Source organism: Saccopteryx bilineata, chromosome 1 (assembly GCF_036850765.1).
Source record: "Saccopteryx bilineata isolate mSacBil1 chromosome 1, mSacBil1_pri_phased_curated, whole genome shotgun sequence".
Taxonomy (NCBI): domain Eukaryota; kingdom Metazoa; phylum Chordata; class Mammalia; order Chiroptera; family Emballonuridae; genus Saccopteryx; species Saccopteryx bilineata.
In genome coordinates, this window is record NC_089490.1 from 181,293,019 (window position 1) to 181,313,023 (window position 20,005).

At 39.1% G+C, this 20,005-nt stretch overlaps 1 protein-coding gene across 5 annotated transcripts in view; it reads right to left on the minus strand.

Annotated features, from left to right (window-relative positions):
• Positions 1-9,405: 9,405 nt before the first annotated feature.
• ARFIP1 (ADP ribosylation factor interacting protein 1) overlaps positions 9,406-20,005 on the minus strand; it is a 104,530-nt gene continuing 93,930 nt past the window's right edge. For 4 of the 5 annotated variants that reach the window (XM_066280564.1, XM_066280575.1, XM_066280543.1 and 1 more), the window contains one exon: positions 9,406-11,251. In XM_066280564.1, coding sequence (XP_066136661.1) covers positions 11,099-11,251 — 153 coding nt within the window. In that variant the 3' untranslated portion in view covers positions 9,406-11,098. The remainder of the gene's footprint in view (positions 11,252-20,005) is intronic. The other variant, XM_066280554.1, reaches the window with a different exon arrangement.

The following is a 20,005-nucleotide window of genomic DNA, read 5'->3' on the forward strand; positions in this document are numbered from 1 at the left end:
TGCCGGCCCCTCTAGATAAATGAGGTCCCTGTACCTAACTCAGAGAGGTGGTATTAACTATTCAGCCATCTACAGTTGCAAATGGATGAAAAACTTGCCCTTTGCATATTTAAGTGCCTTTTATTTAGTGTTTTTGTGTCTATGATCAGCTTTTTTTGTGTGTGTTAAATTGTAGATTAGGCCTTAAAAGAGATTACAATTTCTGTCCAAAGCATTTTTTGATTGGGGGTGAGTTCTCAGGACCATGCTAGAGAAAAGAGCAAATGACTATGCTTTAAATTTTTCTTGAAATGTTCCTGGTTTTCTAAGTAAAATCCTGGGCATGCTTCCTACCACACCCTTTTGTTGAAGGCACATGTAAAGGAATTTCTGAATTTTGGGTGTTTAATTGTGCCTTTGTGCTTCCTGTGAGGTGACCGATGGGCAGGGTTGCTGGTCTATCTGACACAGGGAAGGAGGGGTGCAGGGCAAGCAAACAATTAACTGCCGGACTTGAACTTAAACTGAAGTTATTCTTCTCTGTACAATGGAATTTTTTTATGATAGAAATGGCTTCCCCAAAAAAGGTGGGGGGCAATTTCTCTTCCCAGGGACACTGAATACCCTCTCACAGTGGACTGCTATATATTTACCCCCAAGTTTGGGGTCACAAAGTCACATTATATTTGTAATTTAAGAGGAGTATAAATAAGGGGAAGCCAAGAATATGTTAGATGTTCACACATTTTTATTCCTCCCTCCCCCCACACTATCAAAGATTGGAACATATTTTCTAGCTTTGCATTCTTTCCTTTACAAGGGTGCCCTCTTTACAGTTTATCTCAATAAGCAGACTAATTTCCAAGGGCGCCTGCTAGCCTGCTGGGCATAATCAGGTTAGACCTTGTCTGAGGGAGGGGAAGGCAGAGGAAGGAATTCTGCCCCAGCAGCCCCACTGCACAGAGCTGCCTAAGAAAGGGGGCCCCTTGCCTGACCTGTGGTGGCGCAGTGGATAAAGCGTCGACCTGGAAATGCTGAGGTCGCCGGTTCGAAACCCTGGGCTTGCCTGGTCAAGGCACATATGGGAGTTGATGCTTCCAGCTCCTCCCCCCTTCTCTCTCTCTCCCTCTCTCTCTCTCCTCTCTAAAAATGAATAAATAAAATTAAAAAAAAAAAAAGTTAAAAAAAAAAAAAAAGAAAGGGGGCCCCTTGTGATTCCTGTGTTCACGGTACAGGGTCTACACAAGTCACCTGATGGTTACAAGACCTTTGTCCTGTGTGACAAGCTGGGTAGAGGCACCATAAAGACATCAGAGGGGCTAATTCAGAAGGCTGGAGCAGGAACAGGGTCATAGGGGGCAAAGGGAAGTTGTGGAGATTATGGCTCACCCTCCCCCCCCCCATTTTATCAACATGCAGATTTTTAACAAAAGTCACATGTTATTCTACTTTAGCCAAAGTTCTAGTGATAACCAATAACAGCCTTATTTTATTTTATTTTTTTGGCATGGTGTGTCTTTGTTGTCAAAATAAGCTGATTTCATGAGGCTGCAATAATCAAAACTGTGATAAAGGACTTTACAGGAATTGTTCCCAAATTCCAGAAAGTCACTTCTGCAGATCCTAAGGCTCCCCTGGGTGACCTTAAAACACTCCTGCAACCAGTCCTTGTGTGCCTAGTTATAACCCAGACACTTGAGCAGCTAGGTAACTAGTTATTAATTTCTTTTCATTCTCAGAAATGGGAGTACTCAGGTTGACCTTCAGAGGGAACTAAGGGCAAATATTAAACTGGCCAATAATTCTCCCCTGATGACCTAGAACAGGAGTCTCAAACTCGCGGCCCGCACATGCGGCCTGCCGAACAATTTTGTGCAGCCCGCAGACTAATCCACGAAGTTCAAAATATTTTGGATAAAATTAAGTAAGCCTAGGGGCCTACTTGTATTTTTCATTTCTCTAGCATCCTAGCTAGATATTAGCTTAGTTAACAGCAGTTGTGATGTGAACTACAGTTTCTGGTCGTTTTGTGACACTGAGTAAACTGCATGTACGATTGTGCTTGTTGCACTGATTTTTTTTTGTTTTCAACTGCAGTGAGAAAAGTGTTGTGTAACAGTTGCCTTTTGTAGACCTAGTGCAGCCCGCCGAACGGCTGTGATCTTGCTCTTGTGGCCCATATGCTGAGTTGAGTTTGAGACCCCTGACCTAGAAGCTATAGACAAATTCTGCCTCTTTGTTTCAATAGCTAGAGCTACTAGGTAAAAAGGAATCAAACGTTCTGTTAGACTGCTGACAAAGGGGAAAAATTAGGATTCAAAGCCTACAAATAAATAATGTTGTACTACATTTAAGATTTGGCTGAAATGAGACTGTTTGACAAATGGAAGGGACCATTTCCGCAGACTGAGCTGCCACGGTAGGATGGAAAAGTGCACCCTTCCCACTCCCGCACACACACAAACATGCACAAGACGATGTTCCAGTTTGGAGCCTGACTCTGGCTGCTTCCAACTCAACCACTAAGAGCATGTCCAGCATACTGGTCCCTCCTCTCCCCTCAATTATCATTCCCAGGATTTGCATAGCCTTTCTTCCCATTACCACAATGTTGGAGGGTGGCGCTAGCTTATTCATTCATCTTCCTATCTCAGTAGTATACTCCTGGGGCTCTGACACTAGTTGGTTAGTCACTGTGTCTGCCAACTGAACTTGGTCCTCGTCACCAGCGAGTGACACCAGTGGGCCCCCAGTCCTTCAGAGCCAGAGGCCTGAGCAATGGTAATCATCATGATTGCCATAACTGAATACCTTGCTACACAAGCACAGGAAGGGCTGAGAAATGTTCAAAACAGTTCTGCCCTCCAGAGGCATCTGTGATCCAGAAGGGAATCCACCCCGTGAGAGTCAAGCTCTCTGAAGCAGGACCTAAGAGCACGTGATAGGAAGAGCCAGATAGCACATTATGTGGCGTGCTCAGGCCAGTCGCGTGAAGCATTTCGGAAGACATGCCAATGCTCAACCCTGCGCCACGCAGCCTGGTGCTGGCCTGAAAAACACCTCCAGCTCTGACATGGTTTGGGAGGAAAACTGATTGGGATTGATTCTCTCTTCTGAAATATGATCCGGAGGCTGGAGAATCAGCCTGTCGCATAGATCCTTTACTTCTTTTAGGGCTACACCAAAGGGATGAGGAATCCTGATCTCAAAGACTAAGCATGCCTTCGGTCGGACAGTCATCTGGCTCTGCCGCTGCCTGGGTAAACTACTTCCATAGATTAGATGTACAAGATGCCAAAGAGGCTACTGTGAGGAAAAATGATACTAAAATAATGAAGAAGCCAGCACACTAGAAATGACATGAATCATGAATGAAGGGTTTCTTGAATGGTCTCAGTTCACGAGTGAACAGAAATTCATATTAAAATGAGTTAAAAGGGCTAAACAGGCACAGTTCTTCCTAGAATAAGTCAAGGTCAGTGTGGGGGTCACTGACATGGCATCTGGAGTGGCTGGCACTGAAGCTACTTGTGTCTTGAGGGGAAAAAAGACTTGTTTTCATTGCTCTAGTCATGAGCACAAATAGTGACTCTAAAAGCTTGAAAACCCAAAGGCGGCACAACGGTCTCTTATTATGTCACTGCGGTTTTTTTTATAAAGGACAAAGAGGCAAGTTAGGACCACAGCCTGCTACAAAGCTTTAATATACTTCGCCTTCCCTTCCCTTGTAAGTTTAGGAAAGGTCTCCTATTTAAAAAAAAAATCATTAGACTTACAGCTGTTCATTTGTAATTTCTAACTAATTTATTTTATAGTGGCTGGTTTTATTGTAAAAAAAAAAGCTAACTAAATTTCAAAGAAAATAGTGAGCCTTTTTAGAGAAACCAAGTTTAGATTACATAAAAGAGACAGATTAGTCTTTCAAAGACCATACCATACCATACCATAGGAAATCTACATGATGAATTCAAGGTCTGGCCTTCTCTGTTAAGCAACCACCAACTTAAAATAGACTGCTATAAACAAAGCTGGGTATATACGAAGCACATGGTAACCACAGCCAAAAATTTGCAAGAGATATACAAGAAATAAAGAGAAAGGAATGTAAACACAACATGGTAGAAAGTTGTCAACATACAAAAGAGAGCAAGAGAGTAAGAAAGGAACTGACAACTACAAAAACAACCAGAAAACAATAAAATAGCATACCTATCAATCATAACATATCTAAATGGATTAAATACTCCAGTCAGAAAAGGAATGCAGGGAAAGATGTGATACATACAACCAACTACTACTCAGACATAAAAAAGAATGAGATCTTACCATTTGTGACAACATGGATGGACCTAGAGGGAATTACTAAGTGAAAAAGTCAGACTTTGGGTGACGGCTATGCAACATAATCAAATATCGAAATAACCTGGAGATGTTTTCTCTGAACATATGTATCCGGACTTATCAATGCCATCCCATTAAAATTAATAATAATAATAAAAAAAAATAGGGGTCAGAAAAAAAAAAGTCAGAGAGAGGCAAATACCATATGATTTCACTTATATGAGGAATGTGCAAAAGGGAATAAAGCAACAAACAAAACAGAAATAAACTCATAGATATAGAGAAATAACTGTCAGCTGCCAGATGGGGGGTTGGGAGCTGGGTGAAAAAGGTGAAAGGATTGAGAAGTACACATTAGAAGTTACAAAGTAGTCACAGGAATGTAAAACACAGCTCAGGAAATAGTCAATAACATTTTAATAATTATATAAGGTGTCAGGTGGGTGGGTGTAAGACCTATTAGGAGAATCACTTCATAAGTTATATAAATGTCTAACCACTGTGCTGTACTGTACACTTGAAACTATTATAATATTGAATGTCAACTGTAACTGAAAAAAATTTTTTTTCTTAAAGGGTCTGCCTTTCCCGGTTGCCAACATCAATCCAAGAAGTTGTTAAACCCACTTCAGGACTATCTGAACCTCTTGAGGGTGTAGTGGGATCAGGTGATGAAAGTCAACACGGTAAACTGACCAGTCATTCAGCAAATACTCATGACCGTTTAAACTGAATTTTTTTTCCCAAGTCACTTGATAGTACCAGTGATTATATAGTAACCATTGCCATAGTAAAAACTCAATTCTCAAAACATGGTCTGGGCTTTTATTACTGCTTTTAGTATTGATGTAGTAAGAAAATTTTAATCCACTGGGCTTTCCTTATTTTGACCTAAGGTAGGGGTGAGGGCACAGGAAACAGAATTTGAGAACAATGTGAACATGCATTATTTGGTGGGGGGGGTTCTTTAAAGATTTAAGCTAATTTATTAAGTTAAGAAATGTGAATCAAGGAAAATTTGGCCAACTCATAAAATACCTTTTTAGAATGAGAATAACAGTTACTAAAAATTACCAATGTATAAATATATTTTAAGCAGTCTAAGTTATTATAAATGAAGTAATAAGCAGCTAATTTTTTTTTTCATGTTTCTCTTTATATTTATTGAGTGTTCCTGGTCTTTTAACATTTTTTTAAATTTATTCATTATAGAGAGGGAAGAGAAAGAGAGAGAGAGAGAGAAGGAGGGAGGAGCAGGAAGCATCAACTCCCATACGTGCCTTGACCAGGCAAGCCCAGGGTTTTGAACCGGCAACCTCAGCGTTTCCAGGTTGACACTTTATCCACTGCGCCACCACAGGTCAGGCTAAGCAGCTAATTTTTAAGAAATCTAGAGTAACAATATATTACATGCTTAATTATGAGAAGAGGGGGAAAAGAGATAGAAACCATCACAATTAAGGTAGAATAAAGTCAATGTTTTATTTTGGGGCTTAACTTCTCTCATAGCCTCAGTAGCTGAGGCGGAAAGGAGAGGGAAAAACCCAGTTTAGTGAATGCATGTTTTCCTGCATGACTTCTTTTTCCTAACCAGTCACATATCCTAAAGCTATTTCTGCTTTTTCAGTTGCCCTTTCTGCAATCTTTCATGAAACACAGAAAATCGTTGAACTTGACATGTACCTGAATTTCTGTGTTCCCGAGTACAAACTGATTTCTCTCATGTGCCCGAGAAGGGGAGTCCGAGAACTGCAGGAGTGAAGCTGTACCCCAAAAAGATCGGTTGTCACGCTGGTGCAGGAAGAAGAACTTAGCAGGACCCTATCTGTATTTCTGGATCAGATAGCCTAGTTTTTAAAGAAATTTATTGAATAGATTATAAAAACTTTCAAAGGACGACAAGTTAAAAGGCTAACTAACTAGTACAATGAAACCCCACACGTCCACCCTTCTACTTCATAATTGCCAACATGTCGCCATATTGACTATGACCTCGTTCTCCCCTTCCTTTCCTCTGCCAGCTTTCTCTCCGTATATGTATCAGTGGGTAGATTTTTGCTGAACCATTTAAAAGTAAATTGCAGATATCACCTGTAGGTTTTCCATAAAAAGCTTCCTAATATAGAATTAGAAATCATTTAGGAAAGGATAAAAATAAATTCACATAATACAAATAATTTGAGTACTTTATTATTCTAAAAACTTAAAATTTAAAACTTTTCAGCAAGGCCAACCTGATTAAAGTTGGCTTCCCTCTTCCTACTCCATGATACTATTTGGAAAAAAAAATGTTTACAGTGAGTTTTTTTGTGTGTGTGTGTATGTGTGGTCAAAGTTCAATAATCAAAGCTCCAAGATGCAGTGAAGACTAACATGGTTTACATTTCTCTTCCCGATGTGCCCCCACATCAGCAAGGTGTACATTTCACCCCTAAGGCACTGATAGACACATATACTTGCACCAGAAGCAGGCAGGATGGAAGTCATGGAAAGTTGCTTCTAAGAACAGCAAAATGGTGTCCTGTTCTTTTTCCATCTTCCTTATGAGTTAACAATCCATGACGAACCATAGTTGCAGAAAGATCATAGTCTTTGATGAAAGTTATTTAAGGCAAAGCCTAGCTTAGGCCCAAATAAAACAGACTGGAGTTTTGTTTATTTGTGGAAGTCTCATTGTAAAAATGTTATTGAAATTCCCGGCTGATAGTATATTATCCAATTAACAGCACAGAAATGGAGTGCCATCTCTCAGACTTGGTCTATTGTATTCTCCACATGATTAGTAGCCTCTTTCCATACCAGCATTAACACCAGAAAAACAAATAGTTCTCAATTTCTATAGCTACTAAGAATCAAACTTTGCTTCACAAAAACAAAGCTGGACTTCATAGTTTGATGTACACGAGGAGGACCACTTGGCAATTTATTATAAAGGCCCATTGATGCCAGGAAACCTGTTGAGCAGGAAACCTTCAAGTGGGAGCACAGAACAGAATTTAATGAGTCCTCAAAAGAGGAAAATTGTTTGCACTGTCATTCTATTTTAACAGGTCTTGCTATATTATAAAAATAGTAAAGGACCTGTGGCCCTTCAAGAAGCTTTGAAGAAAAGCAAAATATAACTGGCCTTTTGATCAGAAAATAGCCTATTCTCAGCTGGACAATCATTGCCAATATAATAATCTGTAATATTACAGAGGGTTTCAGGTTTTTTAGATGCCTAAATTCAGTGAAAATTGTGGCTAGAAAGAATATACCTCAACATAATAAACGTCACATGTGAAAGGCCAGCATCATGCTTGATGGTGAAAAGATGAAAGCTACTCCTCTAGTATCAGGAACAAGACAAGGATGACTGTTCTTTCTCACCGCTCCTATTCAACATAATCCTGGAAGGAAGTCCTAGGGAGAGCAATCAGGCAAGGAAAAAAAAGGCATGAAAATCAGAAAGGAACAGTGAAATTATCTTTTTGCAGATGAAATAATCTTATATATAATAAATCATAAAGATTCCACCAAAAACTGTTAGAATTAATCAAAAAATTCACAAAAGACGTAGGATACAAAATCAAGAAACAAAAAGTCAGTTATATGTCTGTATGCTTAAATCAAACTATGTGGAAAAGATATAATAAAATCAGTTCTATTCATGATAATACCAAAAACAATTAAGTACTTGAAAATAAATTTAACCAACAACAAAATGATCTGTATAATAAAAACTTTAAACTACTGATGAAAGAGCCTGACCTGTGGTGGTGCAGTGGATAAAGCGTCGACCTGGAAATGCTGAGGTCGCCGGTTCAAAACCCTGGGCTTGCCTGGTCAAGGCACATATGGGAGTTGATATTTCCAGCTCCTCCCCCCCTTCTCTCTCTCTCTCTCTCTCTCTCTGTCTCTCCCTCTCCTCTCTAAAATGAATAAATAAAAAATAAATTAAAAAAATACTGATGAAAGAAATTAAGAGAATAGAGAAATAAATGAAAATATATTCCATGGACTGTAAAAATTAACTGTTTTATTAGTTTTTATTGAATTTATTGGAGTGGCGCTGGTTAATAAAAATTATATAGGTTTCAAGCATACGATTCTATAACAGATGATCTGTATACTGTATTGTGTTTACCACCCCAATTTTTTTAATATGCCTGTTTATGTTTAGCAGAATGAATTAAATTTAACAGATTTGCTGTTTAGTGCAATTTTTCATGAATAATATTTATTTTAATAAGAGGAAACTTGGCTCTTTCTCTACCATATACCTCACAATTTCCCAAATCCTAATTGTTCAAGTCTTTATCTTCATGGCTGCTTTTCCGTTCCCATTTAAAACATTTATAAAGTGTTGTTCGGCTGATTATATATATTATGCTGTTTTTTTGCATACTGGCTTAAAAAATATGCTAAAGAGGAACATGTACATGTTGTTGGAGGTATAAAACGGCAAAATCTTTCCTGAATGTCAACTGGCAATACATAACCAAGTCTTAAGAGGGTACATATCCTTTGAGGGCTCATTTTCACTTCTAAGCATCCAACCGAAAGGAATAACCAGGTAAGACTACCAAGATGAATGTATGCATATTAAAGGATATTCAAACTAGAGTTTTAACATACATAATTATTAAAATATCTAAAATATCTAACTTTAGGGGAGTTGTTTCCATGTAGTTCTTGGCAAGTGATTTATCTTCAATTTTATTGAAATTAACTTCTAAATTTTTTTCTATAATGAATATGAATTACTTAAAGTAAATGTACCATTAGCTAATTGTAATTGTACTTATTTCTTTTGCACACATACCTATGACTCAGAATCACTAATATCTTTAGTTTATTCTGAAAAATCATCAACCCATGAAACTACTTAATTTCTTAGCTACTACAATTATTATTGAAATGTGGTAAGAGTGGATATGTTCTCCCAAGAGATTCCAGTTGAGGGGGGAAAAAATAACTTACTGAGAAAAACAATGACAAGGGACAGAAACACCATCTTTTGAAGTTCTAAAACAACAAATAAAATGTTCTCAGAATTTCCAAACAGTTGCTTCCTATTTTAAATGATGAGCCAGCAAAACAAAGTACTGCAGCAACACTTTTAATAAGAATACAAAATTCACACCAGAGGCACGTTCTGGGGAATGTAAATGAACTATTACAAGTAGTAATCCTGCTGGAAGAATAAAATAAGGCTCTCTCAGAGTACAAATATACAGGAGGGAATGATTCAAAATAGGTTTATGATTTATAGTCACATTACATTGTAGTAAGCTCTGAAAACAGGCATATTATTTAAAAAGCCAGCTAAAAGGTATTTGAACATATATAACAAATCTTACAGTCCACGAAATTCAGGTATAACATTAATTTTAAGTACTTAATTTCAACACACAAAAAATGAACAGGTGGAGGAATACCTTGCAAAATATTAATTTATGTCTACAACAAAAATCAAGAGAACGTATATTGAAAAACGATTATATTACTGATTGAGCCACACAGCAGACAGGCCAATCACACAACACAGAGCCAACCGTGCTGAACAACTAAAAGTGCTGGCCTCCACTCCCCCTCCTCCTTGTCACCGTCACACTCTCCCACATTGCCTTTCTATTACTCAAATGTAAAAACCCCTCTGTCTTCCCATTCCATCAGAGGAATGAAGAAAAACCAAACAGTATATTTGAAAGTTGATTTCACCTTAAACCCTAACCATGGTTTAACGAATACAAAGAAACCCAATATTTATACACAGTGCTCTTTCCAAGGAAGGAACAGACAGGTCAAACATTATCTGAAAGGAGTTTCCTTACGGATTATGTACACTGGTTGAATGAGAATTACTGTATCTGAGAAGGCACATATCTGTGATTTAAGGCTTAACCGGTATTGTTATATATGGAAGTCAATGAAAGCCACCTAGGAATTCACTTCTGTCAAAATGATTACCCCAAAACTAGCTTTCTGAGCACAGATTTCTACCCTAGAAACCATCAAGAATTTCAATTCCCAAGTCCCCCTGTCAAAAAAAATTCTCTTCAGCAGGTTTCATTATGAATCAAGATTGCTAACATAACCACCCTGACTTTGGATCATATTCATAAGCTCAAAAGCCTCATAGATATAACTGTGTGATTCCTGCACCTTAAAAAAAAGCCTAAACAAAATTACAATGGTACAGATTCATTTTTAAAAAGGTTATTTGCCAGAACTCTGAAAGCCAATCAGTCATTCATTAGTGCAGCTGCCTACGGTGGATGCTGCAGGAACATCAAATAATTTTACTCTGCAAAATAGTTTCTTTTTCTTTAAGACAATACACGAATCTCTTAAAGATGTTTAATATATTCATATAAAATATCTGATGTTGATACAAATCATGTAAATCTCCCTTTGGAAAAGTTACAACTGGCCCTCATTCCTAGGACCAAAAACCTTGAATTTTTATTTGGTCAGTGCAAATCTATATTAGATGTTTTCAAACTACAGAAATAGCCATCAACCCTTACAATACAAAAGGACTTCTTAAAAAGAAAATTATTGTGTTCAGATTATAGAAATTATGTTTACATTAAAACCACCCACATTCCCATCAAATTCAACAGTTCAATTGTTAAAGTGTGAAAAAGGGAAAAATTAAAGCTGTTCGTGTGAGAATCTCTACAATGGTTGTCACCCCATCTCTCTTCTCCCAACTCTGCTTAATTCTTACTAGGTCTGTTTAGAAATATACCACTGTGACTTTCCTTTTCTTTTGTTTCCAGTAGTGATTTTACTATTCTTCAAGCCAAGATGGGGCATCCACTCCAGGCGTTTTCAATTTGATATGAAACTGTTTGAGCGTCTGTTCAAGCTGCTTCTGGTTTCCAGCAAAGTAAGCCGCAATGGCATTGTGAAAAAGGACCAGTTGGTTGTGCAATACTTTAACCTGTGATCAGGGCAGAGTACAAGACCAAGCATTAATGCCATTGACAATGAAATATCAGGTGATTTATTACATGTCTTACATAGTGTCTCTCTCATCAGGAGAAGCTGTTTTAATAATGCAAAGTAGTTCACACACACAAACTGTACATAGTTTTGCAGGGTCATTGAGCTTTTGATGACTTAATTTCCCTAAAGGGGACAGTTTAGTTGAAGGAGTTAAATATGTACAGGCATAACTTGTTTTGCCTGTGAGCCTTGGTCAGCTTTATGGCACTTCACAGATGTTGTGTTTTTTAAAAACTGAAGGCAAGGCCCTCCACAAGCAAAAAGATTATGACCTGCTTTATTGCAGTGCCCTGTAACCGAACCTGCATTATCTCCGAGGCATGCCTGTACTCTGTTAACCATTTTCAGACTACTGAGAACATTAATAAAAAAAATCATTAAATACCCTCATGAACTAAGAATATTCAAAATCAACTACTATAGAGGGAAAATGATATATAAATAATTACTACATGATATATGTTCTATACCAAGTGTGGACATCATTAAGGTTAAATTTTATGCAAAACTGAGTAGACTAAATACTTTTAAATAGTGTAGTTCTCTGCAAAGAATCATGCAAGTGGCAGAAAGTATTGCCCAAAAAGCCAATTTAATTAAGGTTCAGATGACTCAGTTATTTTCAATTTCTTTCTTTTTTCTTGGTGATAGAGACAGAGAGGGACAGATGGGGACAGCAGACAGGAAGGGAGGGAGAGAGATGAGATGCATCAATTCTTCGTGTGGCTCCTTAGTTGTTCATTGTAAAGCCAGGAGCCAAGGCCAGGGCCACTATCAGAGGAGCCCAGCCCATGCAGGTTCGCATTGGATTCGGACAGTCGGTAAAGAAACCATGGAGCCAAAAACTGGTGGGCCATAGTCTTTAATCTAGCTTGCACCCGGCGGGCAAGTAAAAATACACACTGGGCTCCAAAACCCAGTCACATTCAGTGCTCACAAAGCTACTGATTTATCCGAGTTTCCTAGAATCAAAGGTTTCTAGCTCAACAGCCTTATTCTCCTCAGTTCCCCATTTCCTTCCTTATCCCAGATACAAACTCTGTACAAACTGGCATCTCACTCAGTACTCCGCCATCTTGGCTGCTTTTCCTGGCCTTCTCCACGTGGCCTCCTCCCGCTGCTGGCTCTATTCTCTCTGCTCTCTCATGCTAACCTCAGGAACCAAGAGAGCAAACTCCCGCTCCGTTCCCATTTTATAGTGTAGAAATCCAAACCCTTAATCCAATATACATAATGGGAAAGTCTCTAATACAAAATCACTTCTATGAGGCATGATAGGATTGTACCACCTCACACCAAAAAGGGTGGGACAGGCTTAATCCCAAAACCAAGCCTCAGGCTACAACAATTCTCAACACACATTAATATCACCTGGGCAACGGCCTCTTTAACAAAGTGAGCATAATACATTTTATCTGCCCAACATTCATTGATTGCTTTCTCATATGCGCCTTGACCAGGGGACTATAGCAGACCAAGTGACCCCTTGCTCAAGCCAGTGACCTTGGGCTCAAGCTGGTGAGCCTTGTTCAAATCAGATGAGGCCCCGCTCAAGCCAGCAACATCGGGGTTCAAACCTGGGTCCTCCGCGTCCCAGTCAAACGCTCTATCCATTGTGCCACTGCCTGGTCAGGCTCAATTTCTTATTACTTGTAATGATATCAGAAGTATGTTTTAACCAAGTAACACTACCTTAAAGAAATCATCAAAGCATCACAAAGACTTATGAGTAAAGTTTTCCTCGGGTCTGATTTATAACTGCAAAATGTTCAACAATAGAGAAAATACAAAATACACTCTGATTTACCCATGCAATGAAATATTCATTAAAACCAAACTTTAATAATTTTCTGTGATGTAAAAATGTCTGATATATGATACTATGTAGAAAGATATTACATTTTATAGGATATGACACCTGCATTTACTACATATATTATACACATCCATATAAACACACATATGCATAGTCTCTCTAGCCATTTCTTCATCCATCTACCTCTACAAAGAAAATAATACAACATATTTATATTGGAGAGTTTTGATTTGCAAAGTCTTTATTTTGAAAATTAAAATATAAAAATAATATGATACAGTTCTTACATCAGGCACTGTTCTAAGATATAAGCATACAAGGATAAGTAAAGCACACAGCAGCAGGAAATGATGATTAGTGTGGTTAATGGGTAGCAGAAATGCATTGGGTTAACTTAAAAAAAACAAAACAAAACCAAGGTACTTGTGAAAAGAATAGTTTTTTCAAGAAAGGTTGAAGAACATCGAGACAGGAGAGCTCTAACTGTCCTGCCCTCTGGTTCTGACATATGGTGGACACTTCAAACGATGGTGAACCTCAACCTAGGAACAATTACTAAGGAAACAGGATAATCACAGGAAAAGCAGATTTCTCGATGGCAATTTAGGAGATGAGTGAAGTGTTCTATTATAGTGGACTGTTATAATAATGGAACCTGTTGGGCAGATAAAATGTATTATGCTCACTTTGTTAAAGTGGCACTGCCCACGTGGAGGCCGTTGCCCAGGTGATATTAATGTGTCTCTGTGGGCAGGCAGAATCCTTGTAGCCTGGGGCTTGGTTTTGGGATTAAGCCTTTCCCACCCATTTTGATGTGGGGTGGTACAATCCAATCATGCCTCAGAGAAGTGACTTTGTATTAGAGACTTCCCTATTTTGTATATTGGATTAAGGGTTTGGATAGCTACAGTATAAAATAGGGGCATAACGGGAGCTTGCTCTCTTGGTTCCTGGATAATTAGCATGAGAGAGCAGAGGGAGCAGAGCAGAGAGCAGAAAGAGGCTATGTGGCCAAGAGAAGCAGCCAAGATGGCGGAGTCCTGAGTGAGATGCCAGTTTGTGCAGAGTTTGTATCTGGGATAAGGAAGGAGATGGGGAACTGAGGAGAATAAGGCTGGTGAGCTAGAAACCTTTGATTCTAGGAAACTCGGATAAGTCAGTGGCTTTGTGAGCACTGAATGTGAGTGGGTTTTGGAGCCCAGTGTATGTTTTTACTTGCCCACCAGGTGCAAGCTAGGATTAAAGATGATGGCCCACCAATTTGTGGCTCCGTTGTTTCTTTACCGACTGTCCGAATCCAATGCGAACCTGCATGGACCGGGCTGCTGTGATAGTGGGCCTGGCCCTGGCTCCTGGCTCTATAGAACCCGAGACTCATCCCTCTCAATATCTACACCCTTGGAGACTGTCCTACACAATGTATTAAAAAGAAAAACCATAGGTTGAAGATGGCTGCCACTTGTGCTAAAAGCGCAGGATACCAAACCTTTGTAATACCTAACCTAACTGCTGTTTCAGCCTCTCCCAGGAGTGGAATTTTAAACCCATCAGTCTGGAATTTCCTGATCCACACTAGTGAGGCAATCATCCTGATAAGACCCCTATCTTCCCCTCGGGGTAAGTGTCCTGGACTGAAATGATCCACTTCTCATTTCTCCGTCCCAAACCCTTTCTGCCTCTAACAAACCTTCCATTCTGTATAACCCTTTAGAGTGCTCTTCCGGTTGTTAGATAGGATGCTGCCCAATTCATGAATTGCTCAGTAAAGCCCATTAGATCTACAAATTTAATCAATTTTGTTTCTTAACAAATAAAAGTGAGCTTGGCCAAGTAACATTAGAAAACAAGGTCTGAGAAGCAAGTGCTGTCCTCTGGCCCACTGCTGCCACACTGTGAGGAAGCCCAGTCTGGCCTCATGGGGTGGGGGGGGTGCAGGGAGAGAGGACTAGTCATTCCAGCTGTGCCCCACCCAGCAGGCCTTCCAAATGAAAGTGCAAGCTCGGGACCCCACCTACCCAACCCTCTGAGTTGTGGCAAATAATATGTCACTGTTCTAGGCCAGTGGTCCCCAACCTGTTTTGGGCCACGGACCGGTTTAATGTCAGAAAATACTTTCACGGACTGGCCTTTAGGGTGGGACGGATAAGTGTATCACATGACCGAGACAAGCATCAAGAGTGAGTCTTAGACAGATGTAACAGAGGGAATCTGGTCATTTTTAAAAAATAAAACAGCGTTCAGACTTAAATATAAATAAAACGGAAATAATGTAAGTTAGTTATTCTTTCTCTGTGGACTGGTCTGCGGGCTGGGGGTTGGGGACCACTGTTCTAGGCTACTCAGTTTTGGATGTTTTATTATGCAGCAAAAGGTAAGTGGTACAGCTATGAAAAAGGTTAGGAATGCAGTTTCCTAGCAACAAATACTGTTTTAGACAACACAGAGAAAAGGAGGAAAACCAAAATGTAGAGGACAGGCTCTGAAAGGGAAGAGGCTACTGGGTGATAAAGTAAAAGAAAAGTCTGTACTTGGGGAGGGTAGGAGCTGGGTGGCTGTGATCTGTGAGACAAATTAAGAGAGAACGCAGTTAGGGAACAGAGATTCAGAGAGGCAAAGCTGCAACTGACCCAAACACTTTTATAATACTTCCAACTTTCTTGGAAGACATGTGTTAGGCATAGTTTGATACTGGTCACAGACTCCCCAAATCTGTACTTGTTATTTATCTAGGTCATTAGTAAAACATCCCCATTATCAGTATTCTTCCTTTACAGAAAAAGGACCAGAAAGAGCTTTGGAGTCAGGAGACAGGCATGTATGCCAAACTTAGTTGTACCACTTTCTAGTGTCTGTGGCACCAGGCACAGGTTACTTCTAACTTCATTGGTCAAGATTTTATCTGTTTATCGGGGATGCCATTACCAAACTGAATTTGTAGTGCTGTTGTAAGGGTTAAATGAAATGAAATACTACCAGGTACACAGTCTGACACAGAATCGTACTCATTCAATTTCAGTGGAATCTAAGTTTACTTATTTGACAGTCAAATATTCAAACAACGCTGACTTTCCTTAGTAAAATAAAATTTCATTTATTTAGAACCCACTGATTTGGAATTTGTAAGACGTAAGATTGTAATACTGTGATTTCTAATAAAGAAAATATATTTGATCTTTGTCTTCATTCCTCAAACAAAGCTCTTAAAACCCTTTTAATTTTCTAAATGATAAGAGGATGGGAACATCTTTTGTTATAATACCTGGTCTCTTGCCCTATTTCTGAAACAACTCTGGAACTATAATGGTGAAAGGAGTATTTTTCGTTATTCATAACGAGCTTTCTCAACCATATCCCTCATTATGTTAACAAGATTTTTGGAAAGCCCTTAGATAACCAGAGGATGGGGGTTGGTTGCCAGGGGAACTACATTGCGATTAGAAGGTGGGAATTTTCACCTCCACCTATGGAGGTGAGAAGTGCTTCAGGCTAAACTAATCACCAGTGGACAATGACTTAATCAATCATGCCCTTAAAGTAAGGGCTTTGGAGAGCTTCTGGGTTGGTAAACATGTCCACATGCCAGGATAGTGGTATGCTCCAAGCGCCAAGGGGACCATTTGCGCTCAGCCCCCTTCTAGACCTTGCCCTATGCACTCCTCTGGCTGTTTCTTTGCATCCTTTAATATCTGTAATAAACTGGTAATCTCTAGTAAGAAAACTGTTCTAAGTTCTGTGAGCAACTGTAACAAATGATCAAATTTGAGGAGGGGATTGTGGGAACTTTTGATTTATAGCCAGTTGGTCAGAAGAGCAAATGACAACCTGGACTTTCAATGGTGTCTGAAGGTGGTGATGGGGGTGGGGGTCCACAGTGTCAGAGCTGAATTAAGTTGTAGGACACACAGCTGGCATCCAGAGAATCATAAGTGGTCAGTGTGGAGAAAACAACCACAGGTCTGGTGTCAGAAGTGTTTGAGAAGTGTTGTGAGTATGAAAGAAGAAATACAGAGTTGTTTCCTTTGCAAAGACAGAAACCAGTGTGAAGTTTACCTCAACACAAGAAAAAAAGGGGCAGACGTGGAGGAGGGAAAAGTGGATAGGAAGAGCGCAACTGCAGATGCCTTTCAGGCATACCCATGGAAATATTGAATAGGTAGCTGTAAATTTTTGAGACTGAGTAGGGTTCCAGAAAGCAGTCTAGGTTGGAAATGTGAAGTGCGAATCAATACAATACACCAATATACATATGTTATTCAAACCTACATGATTAGATAAGCTCAAGAGAGTGGACAGAAAGAAAAGAGATCTAAGGATTGAGTCATGAAAAGTGAACTTTGACCCTTACACCTCAAAGCATCTCCAGAATCAAAGGCCTAAATGTCAGAGCTAAAAGCTCTAAAACTTCTATAAAAACACAAAGGAGAAAATCTTAATGATCTTGGCAATAAATTTTAAATAGTACACACAAAACAATTATAAAAGAAAACCTAATAAACTGGACTTCATCAAAATTAAAGTATTTTTCTCTTCAAAAGACAAAATGAAAAGGTGAGCCACATATTGGGAGATAATAGTTGCAAAATATGCATTAGACAAAGAACCTGAATATGTAAAGAATTCTTACAATTGAATAATAAAATGACAAACAATAAAGTGGGGAAAATATCTGAATAAGTATATCACCAAAGAAAATATAAAATGGCAAAGAAGCACTAAAATACATAGATACTCAACATCTTTAGTTACCAGTGAAATTTCAATTAAAACCACATGAGATGCCACTACACACTCACCAGAATGGTTAAGATTGAAAACTAACCCATATCTTATCAGCAAGGATGGGAGCAAATGAATCCCTCACACATTGATGGTGGGAATGATACAATAACCTTGGAAAAGTTTGCCAGTTTCTTCAAAAGTTAAACATGAACCTACTATTCTCATATGTATATATAAATACAATCCAGCTATTCCACTCTTAGGTACTGACCTGAAAGGAATGAATGAACGTGTGTGTCCACACAAAGACCTGTATGTTAATGTTCATAATAGCTGTAGCTGTTAATAGTCTACAACTGGAAACCACCCAAATGACTACCAGGTGAACAGATAAACTGTGGCATTTCCATACAATGGAATTTTACTCAGCAACAAAAAGAAATGAACTATTGATACACTTACTATATAAAACCCTTCCACGAAGACTGGGAGTCATAGCAGACCCTTCTAACACAGAAACAAACACAAAGAGGCATCAAAATGGGGAGACAGAGGAGCAGGTCCCAATGAAAGAACAAGAGAAATCTCCAAAAAAAAGAGTTAAATGAAATGGAGGCAAGCAATTTATCAGATATAGAGGTCAAAGTAATGGTTATAAGGATGCTCAACAGCGTTAAAAAGAACAACAACAACAAAAAAACCAAAACATAAAAAGAACCAGTCAAAAGGAAGAATAAAATCTCTGAAATGAATACACTGGGTAGAATATAGTAGGTTGGATGAAGCAGAGGACCAAATTAGTGATTTGAAATACAAGGTAGAAAAAACACCCAATCAAAGCAGCAAGAAGAAAAAAAAAAAATGAGGATAGTTTAAGGGACCTTAAGGACAGCATGAAGTGCCACAACATCTGCATCATAACAGTATCAGAACGAGAAGAGAAAGAACAAGGGATTGAGAACCTATTTGAAGAAATAATCACCAAAAAAAGTCATAACCTGGTAAAGAAAATATACACAGAAGTCTAGGATGCATAGACAGCCCCAAACAGGATGAATGCAAATGGGTCCAGACCAAGACACAGGATAATTAAAATGGCAAAGTTTAAATACAAGAGAGAATCTTAAAAGCTGCAAGAGAAAGACAGTATCAACAGGGGAACTCCCATAGGATTATCATCTGATTTCTTTTAACAGAAACATTTTAGGTCAGAAGGGATTGGCATAAAATATTCAAAATAATAAAAAGCAAGGACCTACAACCAAGACTACTTTACCCAGCAAGTCTACATTTAAAATTGAAGGAAAAATAAAGAGCTTCCCAGAAAAGAAAAAACAAGTTGAGTTTGTTACCATCAAAAAAGCATTATAAAAAATGTTAAAGGGCCAAGACAACGAAAGAAAAAAGAAAAAAAGGAGAAAAAAGAAAAAATGAAAAAAATAAGAATGTAAAGCCAGGAGCTGCCACCATGGCCATTCACATGCAGGTTCCCATTAGATTCGGACAGTCGGTAATGAAACAATGGAGCCAATAACTGGTGGGCCATTAGCTTTAATCCTGGCTTGCACCCGGCGGGTGAGTAAAACACACACTGGGCTCCAAAACCCACTCATCATTCAGTGCTCACAAAGCTACTGACTTATCCGAGTTTCCTAGAATCAAATATTTCTAGCTCACCAGACTTATTCACCTCTGTTCCCATTTCCTTCTCCCTGCACAAACTGCACAAACTGGCTTTTCCTTCAGCACTCCACCATCTTGGCTGCTTCTCCTGACCTCCTCCACGTGGCCTTTCTCTGCTCTCCTCTCCTCCATGTGGCCTTTCTCTGCTCTCTCCTCTAACACGAATCTCAGAAACCGAGAGAGGGCAAGCTCCCGGTCTGCCCCACTTTATAGTGTAGAAACCAAAACCTTTAATCCCATATACAAACAAGGAGTCTCTGATACAAAGTCACTTATCTGAGGCATAATGGGATTCCTCATGAGAGTGCACCACCCCACATCAAAAAGGATGGGAAAGGCTTAGTCCCAAAACCAAGCCCAAGGCTACAAGGATCCTGCCTGCCCACAGCCCGCCCACAACACACATTAATATAATCATGCCCATCCCAAGCAAGAAGGGCAACCAATACCATCACCTGGGCAACAGGCTTC